General features: G+C 45.9%; 1 protein-coding gene across 11 annotated transcripts in view; it reads right to left on the reverse strand.

The window, feature by feature from the left end:
• The window catches only part of DLG2 (discs large MAGUK scaffold protein 2), a 901,255-nt gene that overhangs the window by 774,175 nt on the left and 107,100 nt on the right, over nucleotides 1-19,980 (reverse strand). For all 11 annotated transcript variants that reach the window (XM_083436205.1, XM_083436206.1, XM_083436199.1 and 8 more), the window contains one exon: nucleotides 11,089-11,237. In XM_083436205.1, the coding sequence (XP_083292331.1) occupies nucleotides 11,089-11,237 (149 nt within the window). The remainder of the gene's footprint in view (nucleotides 1-11,088; nucleotides 11,238-19,980) is intronic.

Below are 19,980 nucleotides of genomic sequence, written 5' to 3' on the forward strand. Positions count from 1 at the left end.
AAGGAAATATACAGACCCTTACTTATGTATGCCACAACAGTGGCAATAATTTTGATAGCCAAAGGTTGGAAAAGCAATAAGATCCCCACTAAATCTAACTGGTTAGCAAAATGATCAAATACCAACATCTCACAGAACTTACAGGGAGAATAAGAGGAAATTTGGTTCAAAAAGTTAACAATGAATGGTCAATCTTTAAAGAATATCTCGAAAACTATATGGATAACGTAAATCTCCTGGCAGAAATAGAGTAAATCTTGTATTTAAATATACTTTCCTCAAGAAACCGGAGGCCTTTCTCCTGGGCATGGTCGGCCAATTGGTGCCAAGAAAGGATAGAATCTTTTTTATGTATGCCACAACAGCAGCAAGAATACTGATTGCGCAGTATTGGAAGACACAAGAATTACCCACCATGGAAGAATGGCAGATGAAGGTGATAGACTACATGGAACTGGCAGAAATGACCGGCAGAATTCGAGACCAGGGAGAAGATCAGGTGGAAGAAGATTGGAAGAAATTCAAGGACTATTTACAGAAATATTGTAAAATTAATGAATGTTAGAACGATGCTGGATTTTGACTAAGTGGCTTATAGTAAAAAAGCGACGAAGTTAATGGAAAAATAGTGGTAAAAGAGAGGGAAGGGTAAAGCCAAAATATTAAGATAAGAATCGAGATGAAAGTAAATGAGGGAAAGGATTTGCTGATCGAACAATGGAAATGGAATACAAAGGAGGGAGGTATGGGGAAGTCCAGGAAAAAAGCAAATGCAAGATCTCTTTTGAAAGATGAAGTTGTTTTTAACTGTTGTTATATTGTGCGTTTATTCTTTTTTATGTGTTAATGCGTTTTTGCTTTATTGTATTTTTTCTTTTTTTCTCTTTGTCTTTTTTATGTCTTGTTTATATTATATCATGAAAATTTAATAAATATTAATAAATAAAAAAAAGAAATAGAGTAAATCTTGAAAATATAGGAAAGTTGTGGTAGAATCTGGTTAGATGAAAAGAAAAATAGTGATACAATCATGAAATGCATACAAAGCACAAAAAGAAAAGTTGGAAGTATACGTGGTGTATAGGTGGGTTAAGTAGGTATGTAAGGTATGTATTATATGTAATGTATGTATTGTATTGTGTTGTGTTGTGTTTAGTTTTTTCAGTTAATTAAAGTATAATAAAGATATTTTAAAAGGGGGGGGGAGACCTCCATACTGCACATACACTATTTTTTATGTTCTGATGTATCTTATCACCCTTCAAGGGAGATCTTGCATATTTCCTTGACCGCTTGTATACAGGTGGGAAAGCTAGGGTTCACGCTTGAAATTCAGAATCATATGCTGCAAGCGCATACAATATTTCATCAAAATATTCTGTCAACAAGGCAAGAACAACTGGCATTCGAACCTGAAATTTGAGAATTGCATCCTTAATACATGCAATCAGATTTCATTATCCTAGCTCGGCGTCAAATGGAATTATTGCATTACCTCGTATTGATTTTATAGTGTGTTTTGGTGTTTCTATCTGCATTTGCTTTATTGCCGTTTTAACTCTTTTGTAAGCTGCCTCCGGAATCTCTTGGAGATAGGGAGCAATAAAGCAAATGAACAAATAGAATGCGAAACGAGCAAGTTAAACCAAATCTTGCAGTGCTTAGCCGATAATACTAATGATTGCAGTGATACAATAGCAGCATCTGCTTCTTATGCCTGCTAGGTTTCCGTTCCTTTAAATCGGACATCGCAGGGCCTCAGGTCTGGAGGTGGGGCAGATGTGGCCCTCGAGGACTCCCTATCTGGCCCTGGGGACTCTGCCACATACAATCCTGAGCCACACCCCTCACCAGACCTTTCTTTCACTCTACTTGCGTGTTTTTGCCTGGGTGGAATGTACCCTTGAACTCTGATGACGCCTCTTGCTTATCTGAACGGAGAGTGCATGTGAATAAGTGCAGAAACCAAAGTAATGTACAAAGGTAACATTTGCGGCTCTCCCCACTTTTGCCGCTGGCCCCACCCATGACTCGTATGTCACCCCCTTAGAAGGAGTATGGGCTGAGATGGGTCCACTGCCCCTTCTTTGAACCTTTGTTCCTTAGTGGGCAGACCCTCCGCCATTTCAGACCAACCAAATCTCTCCGAGTGGCTGAGTGGGAGCCTGATTATTCCCCTTCCTGCTGTGAACCACCCTGATTCCCCTCTGGGGTCGATAGGTGGTTGTGTATTTAAAAAATAAACAAGTGGAATAAACTCACTTCAAGGCATTTTTAGCAAATGAAATCATGACAGGCTGGAGCTAACTAACGAAACACACTCTTCATCCACCCAAACTCTCTAGAAAACTCCGTCCTTGAGACTTGGAGGGCAGTAAATTCTCATGCGCAGCAGCTTAGATTTGGTAAATAATAAGAGGTGAAAGATGTATAAGTGAGACAAATGACTCCGAGGCTTTTTTAAAGGGGGGGAAAAACTTGTGCGAGTGAGGTGCCAAGTCCTATTGAGCTTACAAATACATTTAAACAATAGCTCCAAGAGAAGTCGTTTTTAATGAGGAAGCCAGCTTAAGCATATGTTTGTTTTTGCAAGCTGTTTAAAGTATGGATTTTATTAGTAGCAGTGAACAAAATGCAGATATCTCTCCTCCCACCCCCTGGTAGCACACTGTCTTCCTGTCAGGAACCTGCTGGGACACACATTTGCAGAACACGAATTCTTATTATTTTATCCAATGCTTTATGGATCTTAACACTCAGAAGGAATACTGCAACAACTGCAGAAGATAAGAAGCGCCCTGCTGGATCTTCCCACAGCCAGAACTGGCCATCTCAAAAAGCAAAGGAAGGGAACCATTTTTCCAGACCGAGGGCCACATTCCATTCTGGACAACTTTCTAGGGGCCACTTGCAAATGATAGGCAGGGCAAGAGGCAAAAGTGGGCAGAGAAATACTTGGTGCAGTAAGCTCAAAAGGCAACATAATGGAGGGTGGGAACCTCAGAAAGCCCAGGTGCTGTGGGCTTGCAGCCTAAAGGGCTTGAGCTGTGACTCAGGAAACTCCTGGCACAAATGTCGCCTTAGTCATGAACTCCCTTGCTGGTCTAAGGCAAGCTGTTATTATATATCGCAGTTCCCACTCGGCAATACACAGATGTCAAAACTGGCTCGCCTGGAAAGGTTGCTGAAGGGGTGGCAAGATAATGGACACAATGCATTGGATAGCTATAAATACAAATGCTCAGCATTGTTATGCAATCATAGAATCATAGAATCATAGAGTTGAAAGAGACCACAAGGGCCATCGAGTCCAACCCCCTGCCAAGCAGGAAACACCATCAGAGCACTCCTGACATATGGTTGTCAAGCCTCTGCTTAAGGACCTCCAAAGAAGGAGACTCCACCACACTCCTTGGCAGCAAATTCCACTGTCGAACAGCTCTTACTGTCAGGAAGTTCTTCCTAATGTTTAGGTGGAATCTTCTTTCTTGTAGTTTGGATCCATTGCTCCGTGTCCGCTTCTCTGGAGCAGCAGAAAACAACCTTTCTCCCTCCTCTATGTGACATCCTTTTATATATTTGAACATGGCTATCATATCACCCCTTAACCTCCTCTTCTCCAGGCTAAACATGCCTAGCTCCCTTAGCCGTTCCTCATTAGGCATCGTTTCCAGGCCTTTGACCATTTTGGTTGCCCTCCTCTGGACACATGATGCTAGCAGATAAGTAACAGTAACACTATGAATAAGGGCTTGTCCCTGGGAAAACCCACTATTTATCATTGAATCAGAACAAACAGCAAACCTTGGTAAACCTGATTGCCATCTGGTTCAGGAGTAAATGGCATGTTTTCCCAGGAAAAAGCAAAACCACTTGGACCCAGAAACCCCAGACCTTTGCCTGGAACCTGTGGCCCCAAATGAAGTGTGGATGAGACCTGAGTGTGTTTCTGCCGAGAGCAGGAACAACCATTCAGACCAACCACCTTTTTTGCTCGGCTGGGCTATTTTTTTGCATTGGCTCTGCAATGGCAGGATTGATTGGACTCCTCTAAATCTACATAGACGGGTCTTAAATAGCTTCAGGTTCACAAGGCAAGCTGCTGATGCGAAATAGATGAGAGGTTTGATTACTACTCAAGGAAGAAGAATTCTTAAATGAGGGTTTTTATTACTGCAACCTTTTAACAAGCAGGCGGTTGAGCTGAGGACAAAGAAGTAATTACAATGTTTGTAATAACTGGGTATGGAGGATGGGTAGGCAATCCCAAGACAAGAGGCGAGAGAAGGGTGCATTTAATGTGTTGCAGTGGGTCTGCTTTTCCTGAGCGCTGTCCTAAACAGCAGACAGCCGCAGAAATTAGGCAAACCACTGGGCGATGGACCTGCTATCTGTGACTTTTAGCCATAGTGGCTATATGGAACTTTTAGGTTCGAAAGCAGATATCAGACCAGTTGTTGGGCAAGTCAGAAACTGGGCGAGGACCCAAGGGGTTCACAAAGGCCACTCACCAGCAGTCGATAGGCTTTTTAAAAATGTGTGTTGAGATTGAAATCACCATGTGTTTTGCTGCCTGCCGGCGATGTGGCAGGCAGCTGCCATGGTGACTTTTTGAAAATGCAGGAGAGGGGAGGAAGAAACGTGGGAATTGTCTCTTTGCTGCTGCATTTATTTTGCTGCCTGCCAGAATGTGCAGCAGGCAGCTACTTGAGAGAGGGCTCAGTTCAATATGACGATGAGAGGAGGATATGGTAACCCTCTCTTGTGTCTGCTGCATGCCATACAGCAGGGATTGTTCCAGAGGCGTTGTGGGGGGGGGGGGGCAGCCCAGTGCAGAGGCATCACATCACCTCATTTTTCCTTTTTTCCCCCACATTGTTGTCTAGCAGGGGCAAGCCTAGTGCTAAGGTATCATGATCATTATGATCACATTTTTTCCTGATTGTTCCCAAGTTGCTGGGTTATTTGGGGGAGGGGATGAGGGGGAGTGCAGAGGCGTCATCATTATAATAACCTTTTACTGGATTGCTCCCAAGTGGTTGGAGGGGCAGAGCATTGCAGAGGCGTTATCATCATTATTATCATCACAGTGCTTTTTCCTGATAGTTCCCAATGGGATTTTTTATTTTATTTTTAGAGGGGGGGGTGCATTTCAGATAAAATGTTATTATCATGACCTTTTCCTCCTGCCTGGCCCACAGCAGGGATTATTTCCAAGTTGTCTGGGAAAGCGGGGAGAGAATAGTGCAAAGGCATAAACACTATTGTTATCATATTCTCATACACCCCTAATTTTGACATGGTCACATTTATTTAGGTCAACAAAGAGGTAGTCCCCAAAGGGCTGCTCACAGGCCCTCATAGACCGTAAGTCTGCCACTGGTTTAACTATGAGCTGTGTGAAGAAATGCTTTATTTATACTTCTGCATCAACAGAAGTCTAGTTTCCAAGTCAAGCGAAGTCATAGTGCCACTCTATTCTGCCTTGGTCAGACCACACCTGGAATATTGTGACCAATTCTGTGGACCACAATTTAAGATAAAGATGTTGACAAGCTAGAATGAGTGCAGAGGAGGGCAACCAAGATTATTGGTATTGAAACCAAGCCTTATGAGGAGTGGATGAAGGAGCTCAGTATGTTTAGCCTGGAAAAGAGAGACTAAGCTATGATAGCCATCTTCAAACATCTCAAAGGCTGTCACATGGAAGATGGAGCAAGCTTGTTTTCTCCTGATCTGGAGGGTAGGACTCGAACCAATGGCTTCAAGTTCAAGAAGGGAGATTCCAACTAAACATCAGGAAAAGCTTTCTGACAGTAAGAGCTGTTCAACACAGGAAAAATCTCCCTCAGGAGGTTGTGGGCAGTGGCAGAGGAACCCTCTCCAGCACCCGGGGCGGGGTAGGCATACGGAGTGCGCATGTGCGGCATCCCGTATGGACTGCGCATGTCTGACACCCCACACGTGCACACTCCATACGGGATGCCGCACATGCACGCGGCAGTCATATGGGTAGCCACTTGCACAGCGTCCACACGAACTGCACATGTGCAGCATCCCGTACGGAGTGCACATGCCCATATGGTCGCCGTGTGAGCAGTGCCCATATAGACTGCATGCACCCTGGGCCACTCTACAGCTGGGGGGAGGCAGGGGCCATCTTGTCACACACACACACACACCCTGTGTGGCACCTGGGTCGGACCACCCCCTCAGCCCCCCACTTCCTACGGCCTTGGTTGTGGGCTCTCCTTCCTTGGAGGTTTTTAAGCAGAGATTGGATGGCCATTTGCCATGAATATTTTAGCTGAGATCCTGCACTCCAGGGGATTGTAGTAGGATTAGGGCTGTCGTACGTCTGAAATTTCCTGGACATGGCTTGGAGTTGGCCCTCGGAAGCAGCGTCTGGGCGAAAATCACTGAAATGTCTGGCCACCCATATCAGAAGTGTAGAAAAAAAGAGTTCAGCAACTTTGGTCAAAAATAAATAAAAGCTAAACAACTTTGCCACCCCCCAAAAATAAAAGCTCAACAACTTTGCACAACCCTAGGCTAGATGACCCTTGGGGTCTCTTCCAAGTCTACGATTCCATGATTCTATGGTTTTATCTTCCAACATTCAGCTACATTGGATGACCCTAGTATTATGAGAGAAAGAAAGAAATAAGCCTATGCCCTTTTCCCACACCATGCATAATTTTATATAGCTGTGTCATGCCCCTCCGCTTACTTTTTTTCTAAACTAAAAAGCCCCAGATGTTGTAATCTTTCCTTGAATGATTGTTCATACATTTCTCAGCAGTGCAGCTAAGCCTGTTTAGCTCCCCGGCGTAGGTAATATGCCCTTAGCCAAGCAAAATGGTTAACAATCCCATTTCTCCCAGATTCTCCTTCAACAGGGTACCAAAAAAAAACCCTTCCGTAAGCAACTCCTGCAAACAAGCCCTGCTAGAGAATTAATAGTCTATTCGTGTTGTGATACAAGCGCCAGTCAGGCCTGCAGTTTGCAGCCTCATACTGAAGACTGACAGCAGTGAGTTCCTTTCTTTCACCTCAATTTTCTCCCTGAATAAAAGGGCGAGAACATTACTGACTGAAAATGCGGAGCTTCAGAGCCTGGGCTAATGAAAGTAGAGGTTAAAAGTGGAACCAAGTGGAGCCTTTTATTAAAAGTGTGCACACCTGAATAGGAGCCCAGTTACGCTGAGGAAAAAGTTATTGCTTCTAGTGCCAAACAAGATTGTTTTCTATTTTTCTTACTTTCTAACCAGAAAAGATGAGAAGCCTTGTTTCCAACAAGGTAAAACATTAATTTGTAAGGAAAGCTGTGCCCTCTCGCACTCTGACTGAGGGAAGTTTGGTTTTCTGGGGAATTACAGTTTCTGGTAGAACAACAACCAACAACCTCTGGATTTTTTTTACTGGTACCAAAGAAAGGAGATTACGAATGTGGTTGCCTTACATTACAAAACCATTCCCATAGAATTGTGTGTCAGACAGACATTTTTAAAAATCTCTGAGGGGAATAGGGCGGCCAGGTATCACACTTTACAGAGGACACCCCTGTATTTGAAGAGCTACCCAGTCCAAGGCGGTATCATACCAGTTTATACCATGGCTTCCCCCAAAGAATGCTGGGAAATGTAGTTTGTCAAGGGTGTTGTGTGTTGTTAGGTGGCCCCCTATTTCCCATGCAGAACTACAGTTCCCAGAGTTCCCTGGGAAGAGGGGTTAATTGTTAAACCACACTGGAAATTGTAGCTCTGTGAGAGGAGTAAAATGGAAATTAAACTGTAAGACTATTTCCACCAACCTGGGGGTTAGGAAGGGGGTTGTGTGGAAGGGGAGAGCGAAGGAAATATATATAAATAAACCCTCATGAAAGAGGGAACAAGTAGAAAAGAAGTAAAACAAAAACATCCCTTGCCTAAGGTAGAAGAAGAAGAAGAAGAAGAAGAAGAAGAAGAAGAAGAAGAAGAAGAAGAAGAAGAAGAAAGCTTGCTGATGCAATTACCTCAGAGAAGGTTCTAGAAGCTGCTGCTTTTTCGACAACCTGAGGAGAACTGAATGTGAAGGTGCTTGCATGACAAAGAGTCAAGGCACACCAGGAAAGGACTGGGGCTCTAGCAATGGCGGTTGGTGCACATTGGTAGAAGACAGTGAGCCCCAAAAGTAGTTGGAGCCAGAGCCAATGATGGGCATAGCAACTAATTCCAGTTTTATCTTCTTCCTCAGTTTAACAAGGGCAACACTGGGACTAATGGAAGCAGGAGCTGCCACAGGCAGAGGGCACACTGAGGTTGGCGAGGCAGTGCTCCGTTTGTCCTAATGGGCCATTCCACTCGGCTCTAGAAGGTTCCAGAAGGCACACCCAGAGAAAGAGCCCACGAGGCAGATCCACGCCACACATTTAAAGTCCAACCAAAGAACATTTGAAGCACATGACTTCCCCCAAGGAATTCTGGCAACTGTGGTTTATGAAGGGTGCTGGGAACTTTAGTTCTTGGGGGGGCAACTACAGTTCCCAGGATTCTTTGGGGGAAATCATGGGCTTTAGGTATGTGTTGGGTGTGTTGTATGGTGCACATTTGCTCACAGGCCCACATTTCGGTGCCTGCTAAAAACATCCTTGTTTAGACAAGCCTACGCAGATGCTTAGAAGGTTGAGGTAACTTTAATCTGCTTTGGTATTTTGACTTTTGTATGTTTCAGAGTACAGTTACTCATTTTTCCTGATGTCACTGTTTTGTGAATGGGTCTGAGGTCAAACAGTGCACTGTATACATTTTATGAAATAGCTAAAATAAATAATAAAAAGAGGTGTCACTGTCAGGCGCAGGCTGTTCCTAAACCTCTGGCATCTAGGAGGGCTCTCCTCAAATGATGCACACTGTAGCAGCTGGGGCCAGCTATTGTTGAAGTGTGCACCAAGGGAACAACCATATCATTCATGCCTTTGCAGCCTCGATGCTAAGTGACTTCCATATGACTGGCTTCGTTGTTTGCTTGGTGGTGCAGAATGCAACAACCTAGCTCTTGCACACAGGAGGCTGCCAGGAATACATGACACCCTAGCTCAGTGTTCCTCAACCTGTGGGTCCCCAGATGTTGCTGGACTACAACTCCCATAATTCCTAGCCAGCATCATCAGTGGTCAGGGATGATGGGAGTTGTAGTCCAACAACATCTGGGGTCCCACAGGTTGAGAACCACTGCCAGCCTAGCTGCAGATCTGCAGTGGCTTCCTAGGTGTTCATTGTAAGGATTATTACAATGGCTCATGTGAAATGCTTTGAGGACACCGGAGAAGCCCATACAAATGCCGAATATTTAACTGTCCGAAGACAGAAGTGCCTGGCATGCTCTGGTACATGGAGTCATGAAGAGTCGGACACGACTAAACGACTAAACAACAACAACACTGGCCTTAACTATCTGGCCAGCTAAGCCTCCTCAGCAGCACTCCTGTCAGCATATCTATGTCCCTGCCAACCCAACCCTCCCCACCTCTCTCCCAGGAAGCAACAGCAACCCACCTGCTGGGATGCTAACAAAGCAGCTCTGCCCCACCCAGGCAGTGAGCTGCTTTGGGTGTGCAGCACTCTTCTCCCTGGCAACAGCAGCTTACTAGCCACCCTCAGGGCACCAGCATCACTGCAGCTTACTAGTGCAGGGCTGGAGTTGGGCAGGAAGGTGGTAAGGTGTAAGGAGCAATGATTCTTCAACATCAACTTCATTGCACTGGTCATGTTGTGCAGATGCCTGATGATCCTATTCCAAAGCAACTACTCTTTTCCGAACTTAGAAATGGAAAGTGTAATGCTGGTGATCATCAAAAAGGGTTTAAAGACTCTCTCAAGCCAAATCTTTAAAAATGTAGTATAAACATAAACAATTGGGAAACACTTGCCTGCAAGCGCTCCAATTGGAGAACAGCCTTTACCAAAGGTGTCATGGGCTTTGAAGACACTCAAACTCAGGTCGCAAGGGAGAAACATGCTAAGAGGAAGGCCCGCTTGGCAAATCCTCACTGTGATCAACTCCCGCCCGGAAACCAATGTCCCCACTGTGGAAGGACGTGTGGATCCAGAATTGGCCTCCACAGTCACTTACAGACTCATTGTTAAAACCAGGTTAGCAAAAGAGTTTCAGGCCTAATGGGCCTCCTCTTGGTAGGTTTTGCCGCTATGAAATAGCTGTAGAGCCTGAAGGTTCTGCCTGTAGAGCCTGAAGGTTCTGCACATCTGCCTGCACATCTCTTCCTCCCTGTGTCCCTCCCAAGCAATCTGGGACTAGCTGACGTGCCTGTCTGTGCTCCTCCCTCTTCATACCTCTTCTGATCCTGGGAGACCAGGAAGGAGCAGAGCCCTGCTCACTAAGACCTGTTACCCCTTCAGCTTCAGACACCTCTTCCTCCCAGTCTTCTTCTCCCTGTGACCACTCATCATTGTCCCACCACAACTCCCTGGGCTCTGAGCCTTCTTCCCTTGGGGGTTCCCCACCTGGTGCCTCCCACCATTCCTTTGTGTCCAGCCATAACATGAGGTTGGGGCTGTACACTTGCTGCAGCAGGATGCTCTGCTAGCGCACCCATACAGGTCCAAACCTTACTGCTGCCCACAACTGTATCACTGCTCAGTGTGACACGTGTTTCCAAGTCCTGGACCAGTTCTGTTTACTGATGCACTGTGTGATTGAGCCATTAATTAAAGCACTGTACGCAGTGTGGGAAGCGGGTTGCACTGTGGGTTAACCCAGAGCCTAGGGCTTGCCAATCAGAAGGTCGGCAGTTCGAATCCCCGTGACGGGGTAAGCTCCCGTTGCTCGGTCCCTGCTCCTGCCAACCTAGCAGTTCGAAAGCATGCCAAAGGGCAAGTAGATAAATAACTTCCCCTGGCGGGAAGGTAAACGCCATTTCCGTGTGCTGCTTTGGTTTGCCAGAAGCGGCTTAGTCATGCTGACCACATGACCCAGAAGCTGTACGCCGGCTCCCTTGGCCAATAAAGCGAGATGAGCGCCGCAACCCCAGAGTCGGCCACAACTGGACCTAATGGTCAGGGGTCCCTTTACCCTTTACCTTTACCTTACCTCTCGGGTTTGGGGCTGACTTTCGTCGTCTGTTGCCAGAGACTGTGTCTTCTTCTCCCATTTCTCAGCAACTTGGTTTGCCTCTTCTATTTTCTCCTGGCAACTTTTCTGGGAGTTTAGCAGCGTCACTTCGTAAAACTCCTGAATGTCTGTTGGTGAACGAGAAATAATACAATCTTTTTATTAAAATACCTGGCGGCATTTGATATGCCAGATAGAGAGGTTATGGGTTGTTTACCGAAAACCCACAAACAAATCTGCACCTGTTGTATTTGGGAATTCATTTCTGGCTCCTTTTCAGCAGAGAGGTGCTGACACATAATTTACTGTTCTAGGATGCTGAGACTTTTTAAAGAACCATTTCCCTTTTAAAATATTGTATTAATCATGAATATTACATGAATATATGAATAATGCAAAGCTAATCACTACTGAATGATACTGAGAGTAAACATTTTCGCTGGAAGAGACTTCTTGCAAGTATATTACAAAACAAGACAATATTTCCTTCTGCCTCCCCCCCCACCCCCCGTTTTCCTAACCACTGCCAATTTTGGATGCATGCAGTCCTAAGGGAATTAGAAGTTGTATTTTTTACATAATCAGCCCTGGTGGTTGCTCAGCTAGGGCAAACGAGGCACCACCCTACTGACCTCAGTCTGCCTTCTTACCCACAACCAGTCCAGGGGGTGGCTCTGGCTCTCAGCCCTCAGCCCTCAGCCCCCTCCTTAGTCTCAGTGTTACCCTTGTAGAAGGATCAAGTCAAAACTAGAGTTAGCGGCTCTTCGCACACCTACTGATGGTTTCCCTGCCTTCCACCCTGCCAATCAAGCCTTGCATTTCCATATCGTTCATTCCAATAATCAACAAAACAAGTCAATCTCTCAACAAAGCAATCTACCTTCTCTCCTTTGCATGTGAGTTCGGTTTGTTTATCCGTTAATAACCATTCCTTATCAGATGGCAGAATAGCAAAAAATCTAAGAACACAATTCAGGTAGAGAAAAGAGTGAATCACAGAGCTTACACTTTTCTAATCTAATAAACCTTTCATTAGATCCTTTGTATTAAAAAAAAAAGACTTCAAATATTAAGGGTATCAAATATTTGCACAGGCGATGGGCAAACATCAGTCCAACTCATTTGAACGGATTTGTAAGATGTCTTTCTTTAAATGTGACACATGCAGTACCCCTTTATTGTCTGACTGCAATATGTATATAGATATTGGGGGGATGACCCCAGAGGGTAATAAATTATTTCGTGAAATTTTATCACCAAGCAGTGGTAGGTTAAAGCAGACCATCTCAGGTGTTTGCTGTCGCGACCTGTGTTGCTGTACAACTCCCACCATCCTTGTCCAATAGCCACGCTGGCTGGGACTGATAGGAGTTGGGAATCCAGCATCATCTCAAGGGGCAAAGGTTCCTCATCACTGAGGAACCTCATTCCAAGAGGACAGTGTGGTGTAGTGGTTAAGAGCGGTAGTCACGTAATCTGAGGAACCGGGTTCGCATCTCCGCTCCTCCACATGCAGCTGCTGGGTGACCTTGGGCCAGTCACACTTCTTTGAAGTCTCTCAGCCCCACTCACCTCACAGAGTGTTTGTTGTGGGGGAGGAAGGGAGAGGAGAATATTAGCCGCTTGGAGACTCCTGAAGGGGAGTGAAAGGCGGGATATCAAATCCAAACTCTTCTTCTTCTTCAAATGCAGATAGAATGGAGGTTCTCCACCCATTCTTTAAATACTACATCACAATAGATTCCAGATGGCATTTTTCCAACAGAAGAAGAATGGATTAGTAAGAAATGGACCGTGCAGAATGGGCAAAATAAAGAGAATCTAATGATGAGTGTTTTAAGAAAGAATGGATGCCTTTTGGGGGAAGTATCTAAAGAAATGCAGTATGATGAACTCACGAGCAGGATTTGAGCAACAGAAGTAATTGGATTATACCACAGGGGTCAGCAGACTTTTTCAGCAGGGGGCTGGTCCACTGTCCCTCAGACCTTGTGGGGGGCCGGACTATATTTTGAAAAAAATAATGAACAAATTCCTATGCCCCACAAATAACCTAGAGATGCATTTTAAATAAAAGGACACATTCTACCCATGTAAAAACACGCTGATTCCCGGACCGTCGGCGGGCTGGATTTAGAAGGCGATTGGGCCGGATCCGGCCCCCGGGCCTTAGTTTGCCTACCCATGGATTATAGTATTGTGGTTATGATTTTATAGATAGAAGGTAGGGTGCAGCAGAAGGGGAGAAACAACTCCATGGGGAAAGGGGCGGGAAGTCGGCAAACATAATAAAAAAAGACAAAAAAATATTTTTATTGTATTTGATAAAAAAATGTTGAAAACGTAATTGCAAGACAAACATTCCAAAGGACTTTGTCACTGTTCCTACCTCTGCTTTACGCAGCACAGGCTGTAGAGTTTTGCAGGAGGCTTGTTTATTTTGGAGCCGGTTAAGTAAAACACAAACTGAACTGGGATGTAGTGAGGGCAAGATAAGGATGCCCTGTAGAAGCAAGGAAAGGAAAGAACTGGCCCCTGTGACTACTGACTACAGGCGCTTCAGCTGCAGAATGTTAATGTCCGTCGGAAAAGGAATAGCAAGGGGAAATGGTACCAAGACAGACACGTCGACATTCGGGACTTTTCGGAGGAGCATCCCAAGGAACCATTTTGCCCTGAAATTGCTTGATGCCACTGCAGGCGATGGAGTGGAGAGTAAGACTCGGCTGTGACTGTTAACCAGTTTCCCAGGGAGATAAGCTTAGCATCCAAGGAGATAGCTGTGGATTTGAGGGCTCCCTGAGCAAAGTGCTTACCTGGTCACAGCCAAAAAGGCCATAGCTTAGTGGAAGAGCACTTGCTTTTCATGAAGAAGGTCTCAGGTTCAGTCCCCAGCATCTCCAGGTAGGGCTGGGAGAGACTACTGTCTCCAAACAGGGAAAGCCACTGCCAGCCAGTGTAGACAATATGGAGCTAGATGGACCAATTCAGTGTAAGGCAGCTTCCAAAGCTCCTATACTTTCGTCTATGGCAGTGGTTTAACACTGGCCTCTGTTCCTCTTTCCTTTCCCTCCCTCCTCTGATGCCTTCTTGCATCTCGGCCTCCCAAAGGCTTGTGCAGCTGTTTGTTGCAGCAGCCCGGGGCTTCAAGCCCCGTGAATGGTGCCTCTAGGGCTGGCCAGGGAGTGCTGGTTACCTGCAGCTGACATAGCCTTGGAGTAAGCAAGCAAGTGGGGGAAGGATCCCAGCCAGCAAATCCACCAGCCCTTTCGGTTGGGAATGGATAATGGGAGGCCAGGCAGGCAGGTTCTGCTCTGGCCTTTCTTGTGCTTGATGTATGCAAGGCCGGCCTGGGAGTTGAGTGCCCAGTGCTGAAGGGGAGCCTTTCTGTTGAATAGTGGAAAAGATGGACGGAGGACACAGCTCTGTTGGATTCACAGCTCTTTATTGCAGTAGTTAGAACTGCTCCTGGAATGAGACTGACTGCAACCTAGCTGGCTGCTTTATATAATACTAAGTAACTTGAAACAGTAACAACTCACAACTAGCTAACCAATCAGGAGCGACAGTTTTCAATCCTTCATTTACATACTGGTGGCCCTGAGTGAGAACTGCCACTAATCTTAATACATAACACTTTCCACCATGCAGGCCTGGCAGTACCCGCTGCGGCCCCTGCTGCCTCCCAAGATAAGATGCTGGCCTCACGTTCAGCTTTGGCCAGTTTCTGTCAGGCAGCTAATGCTGGGGGCATCCTCTTCCCAGGCCCCTATAGGGCAGTGTGAAGAGGCACCTCTGTTTGGGGCAGGAGGTGTGTGGCTCAGAGACCAGGGGCAGCAGCAGCAACTGCCCAGAGGACTCCCAAGGAGAGGGGAGAAGAGAGGAGACTGGGGAGAGCCAGTGTGGTGTAGTGGTTAAGAGCAGCGGACTCATAATCTGGTGAACCAGGTTCGATTCCCTGTTCCTCCACATGCAGCTGCTGGGTGACCTTGGGCTAGTCACACTTCCTTGCAGTCTCTCAGCCTCACTCACCTCAAAGAGTGTTTGCTGTGGAGGAGGAAGGGAAAGGAGATTGTTAGCTGCTTTGAGACTCCTTAGGGTAGTGATGAAGCAGGATATCAAATCCAAACTCTTCTTCTTCTCCACAAGGGATGGTGTTTGAAAAAGGGTGAGAGGCTACCAGCTCGGCAGGCAAGGGGTGACATAACTGGGCTCCTGAGCCCCGCAGGGACGCCACATAAAGAATGTAGTTGGTCAAGGGAGCTGTGGACTCAAAAAGGTTGAAAACCTCTGATTTATAGGGAAGGCTGTAGCTCAGAGGTACAGCATCTGCTTGGCATGCATGCAGAAGATTCCATGTTCAATCCCTGGTCTCTTAGTACAGTGGTGCCTCGCAAGACGAAATTAATCCGTTCCGCAAGTCTCTTCGTCTAGTGGTTTTTTCGTCTTGCGAAGCAACCCTATTAGGGGATTAGTGGATTAGCGCTATTAGCGGTTTAGCGGCTATTAGTGGCTATTAAAGGCTTAAGGGATTAGCGGATTAGCTGCTAAAAGGCTATTAGCAGCTTAGCACCTTAGAAAAAGGGGGTGGGGAGCGGAAAAAAATCTCCAGAATCGCAAGACATTTTCGTCTTGCGAAGCAAGCCCATAGAGAAATTCGTCCTGCGAAGCGCATTGAAAAACGGAAAACCCTTTCGTCTAGCGGGTTTTCCGTCTTGCGAGGCATTCGTCTTGCGGGGCACCACTGTAACTACAACTCCCAGAATATTTGAGGGGGGAAGCCATGGCTGTCTAATGTGGTATCACAGTGTTTTCAATGTATGGTGTGAATGTGGCCTTTAAATGATGCCTAGATTTCCTACATATCTGAATGCTCTCAAGCAAACAGGGGTAACAAATGAAGTAGGAGGTGAACCAATGGCACAGGGTGCAACTAGGATCCATTTTATTTCTCTCAGATGCAAACTCGACACTTATACCTTCACCTGCCCAAGCATTTGGAACAGCCTGGGATAGGAATTTGTGCCAGGATAAAAAAACAAAACAAAACCCAGCTCTCTGGCCAGATGGGCATCAAGAAATTATCTGCTGTGCAGAACAGTCTCAGGACCCTACATACAAGTGGATTATTAATAATCCTGGATGGCAGCCAAGGTTAATTAGCTTTGCATATTAGCTTTGTCTTCAGGATAGTATCCAAAATAGACTTAATTAGAGGATCTTAAGAAAACAAACCTTGATACTCCAAAGACAGAGGAGCAATCAAAGCTATCCATGCCCACCACCAAAAAACCCTCTATATTCTGCAGTTCTGCTACTTTTGTAGAATGTTTAGCTTCACTAGTGTTAGAGCTGGAGCACTGATTAATGTGCTTAGGTAATTAATTTGCTTTGAATTGGAGAATTAATCAGTCAACCGACTTCTGCCTGCTGTGACAAAACCTGGTCTGGCGCGCTGAGTCTTATCAAGAATTTGGTTGTGAAATATCGGATAAGGCAAGCAAGCGCTGGCTGGTGCTGATTGGCGATGTAGTCAGAAATATCTGGACTACATGTAAAGTGGGGAAAGGGATTAAACTCTATTGCTTCCCTGTTTAGGGAAGCTTTTAAAGACTGATATTTTAATGTACTTTTAATATTTGTTGGAAGCTGCCCAGAGTGGCTGGGGAAACCCGGCCAGATGGGCAGGGTATGAATAATAAATTATTATTGTTGTTGTTGTTGTTGTTGTTGTTGTTGTTGTTGTTGTTATTAATTTTTACTATAATATATTGCTTTTTACTGGCTTGATTACACCATTTTAGGAGAAAGCTTGATATATCCAGCCCTGTGCCTGATCACTCCCACATCCAACATATTTGATTTTTTCCAAAAAAAAACCCCAATATTTTTACCTCTATAGCCTGCTTTTTCTCCAAAAAAACTCAGCATACAAAGTTCACCACAACAACCCTGTAAACTGGGATAGGAGTTTGGTGTTAATATATATAGCCAGTGCTGTTTTTCTAGAAAAAGAGGTGCCTGAACTCTCTATGAGTGCCTCCCTTGTTCTCTTATACAGTGGTACCTTGGGTTACATACACTTCAGGTTACATACGCTTCAGGTTACAGACTCCGCTAACCCAGAAACAGTACCTCGGGTAAAGAACTTTGCTTCAGGATTAGAACAGAAATTGTGCTCCGGTGGTGCGGCAGCAGCAGGAGGCCCCATTAGCTAAAGCGGTGCTTCAGGTTAAGAACAGTTTCAGGTTAAGAACGGATCTCCGGAACGGATTAAGTACGTAACCAGAGGTGCCACTGTAATGGCAGTGGCACCCACCTGAGAGGGGCCGGAGCTGAGTTCTAGTGCCAGAGGGGCTGTGGTCCCGGGGACAGTTTTTTGAGGGGGTGTGAAGCAGGCACCCCTATGCAGGCACCCCCAGCCCGGCAAAGCCCCACACTCCTGGCATCTGAGGCACCAATGCTCACCACAAGGAGACCAGGACGCCCCTTCTTAGATCCAACATGAGGTTGCTGCAGCAAGGTTGGCGGCGAAGTCTGGGGTACCATAGCCAGCTCCCTGGTGTGCGTGCACCCCCCGGACTCTGTTTGCTCACGCAATGCCGCTGTCAGCGAGTCCCTGCTGAAATATGGCTGTGCTGAAAATCACGGCTGCAAACCTTCCGCCGAGAAAAACGGGCCCCCATTTGACAGCAAGCCATCAGTAATTGCTCCACACGTGAAGACTCCCAAGCACAGACCGTTGTCCCTTCCAGCCCACATTGCTCTGGCTTAGTCAGAAGAACATCATCTGGAGCTGTCAAGAGCATTGCTGAAGCTGAGATGCATCGTGTCAATCGCTTCCCCTCCCCGATCCACGAAAGCTTGTCAAAGGAAGGAGGTTTTCTTTGGCGTGATTTCTTGCTGAAAGATCCCAGGCTGGGGCCACTAGCAACGACCTCATCTAGGCTACGAACAGCAGGTGTTCTCAAGCATAGTTTTCATTATATATAGGCTACTCTCTCCCCAGCACTTCCCCCTCCTCATCCTCCTAAAATAAACTGAGCTCCATTTTTCATTGCATTTTTTTTGCAATCATATAGGACATGGTGAGGAGATAGAGACTTTGTGCAATGGCTTTTTCCACCTGCCTTGACACGCCTCCATCCATAGGAACCTTTCCCAGACCATGCCTTTGAGAACAGCAAAAGCAGCTGGGAAGAAAGAAAAGAGTTCAGGGATTTTGATTTTGATTTTTAAATATTATAATTTGTGTGTCCTTGTTTCTCCATTTGATCCTTTTACATGTTTTTGTATGTTTTGTGGTATTTTATGCATTGTGACTTGCCATTATTTTTACGGATTATAGTTTAGTTATTCTTTATTGGAATTGTTTACTGTAAACTGTTTAATAATTATTTGCTGATATTTAATTTTACCGTTTACTATTATATTCTAATGGATAATTGAATATTGCTTTATTTGATATAAGCTGTTTATTTTAATATCATGTTTATATTATGACTTTCTTGTCAGATTGTTCTTTGATCTTTGCTGCCTATTTTGTTGTTTCTTCAACTTATTAACTGTCTAGTGTATAGTAATAGAGAAAGGCGGTACACAAATTAAAAGCAAAATGAAATGAAATGAAACACGCACCATACACGGCAACTGTCCCTATTTGCCAGGGACATAAGAACATCCAGGATCTGACCCAGTGGCCAGCCATATGCCTGACCTGAGCGCAATAACACTGTTTCCATTTCTGCTCTCTAGCATCTAGTATTCAGAGGCATACAGCATATGGAGGTTGTTGTCCATAGCCCTCATGAACGCAAGAGACCTCCTGGATCAGACCAAAGGTCCATCTAGCCCAGAACTCTGTTTTAACAGTGCTCAACGAGATGCCCATAGGAAGCCCACAAGCAGAACCTCAGCACAACAGCACTCTTCCCTCTTGCAATGGTATTCAGAGGTCTAAGGTAAAGGGACCCCTGACCATTAGGTCCATTCGTAACCGACTCTGGGGTTGCGGCGCTCATCTCGCTTTATTGGCCGAGGGAGCCGGCGTACAGCTTCCGGGTCATGTGGCCAGCATGACTAAGCAGCTTCTGGCGAACCAGAGCAGCGCACAGAAACGCCGTTTACCTTCCCGCCGGAGTGGTACCTATTTATCTACTTGCACTTTGATGTGCTTTTGAACAGCTAGGTTGGCAGGAGCAGGGACTGAGCAACGGGAGCTCACCCTGTCGTGGGGATTTGAACCGCCGACCTTCTGATTGGCAAGTCCTAGGCTCTGTGGTTTAACCCACAGCGCCACCCGCGTCCCTTTATTCAGAGGTTTACTGCCTCCCAAAAATGGAGTTAGACCGTAAGTGTTACAAAAGTTGGGTGCCGCCCCCACCCTCTGCCGAGCTGCAGCAAGATTCCAAGGGCTCCCAGGCACTCACCCTGAGTCTGTGGTCCTTTGGAGAATCGAGACACAACAGAGGCTTCCGTGGCTTTTAGAAACATGGCCCATTCCCCTATTTACACCTTCAAGTCTGCATGGAGGGAGTCCAGATCGTACAGCATGGTCATTTCAAGAGGGGCTTGAACCCCACAGCAGTACAGCCCTGGAGTCCAGGGTATCTCTCCCAGCCAGCCGGCCCAAGTCTTTCTTCCTTCTTCTTCCCAGCAAACCTTGGCTCAACATTCTCTCTTCCTGTCACCTCACACCCAGTTCCCCTGCCAAACTTCCAAACCACCCCACTCTCTTTTCACACCTCAGGGGCAAGGGAAGAGGGCAGTTCTCTTGTATTGCCAATGGCTCCCTGTATTGTTCCTTCATGGCCCTAGCTTGGCCAGGTTCTTTTGCATAGACTAGCCCAGGAATTCCTCTGCAGGGTGACT

The sequence above is a fragment of the Podarcis tiliguerta genome (genome assembly GCF_965153285.1).
Source record: "Podarcis tiliguerta genome assembly, chromosome: 4".
In the NCBI taxonomy this organism is placed as follows: domain Eukaryota; kingdom Metazoa; phylum Chordata; class Lepidosauria; order Squamata; family Lacertidae; genus Podarcis; species Podarcis tiliguerta.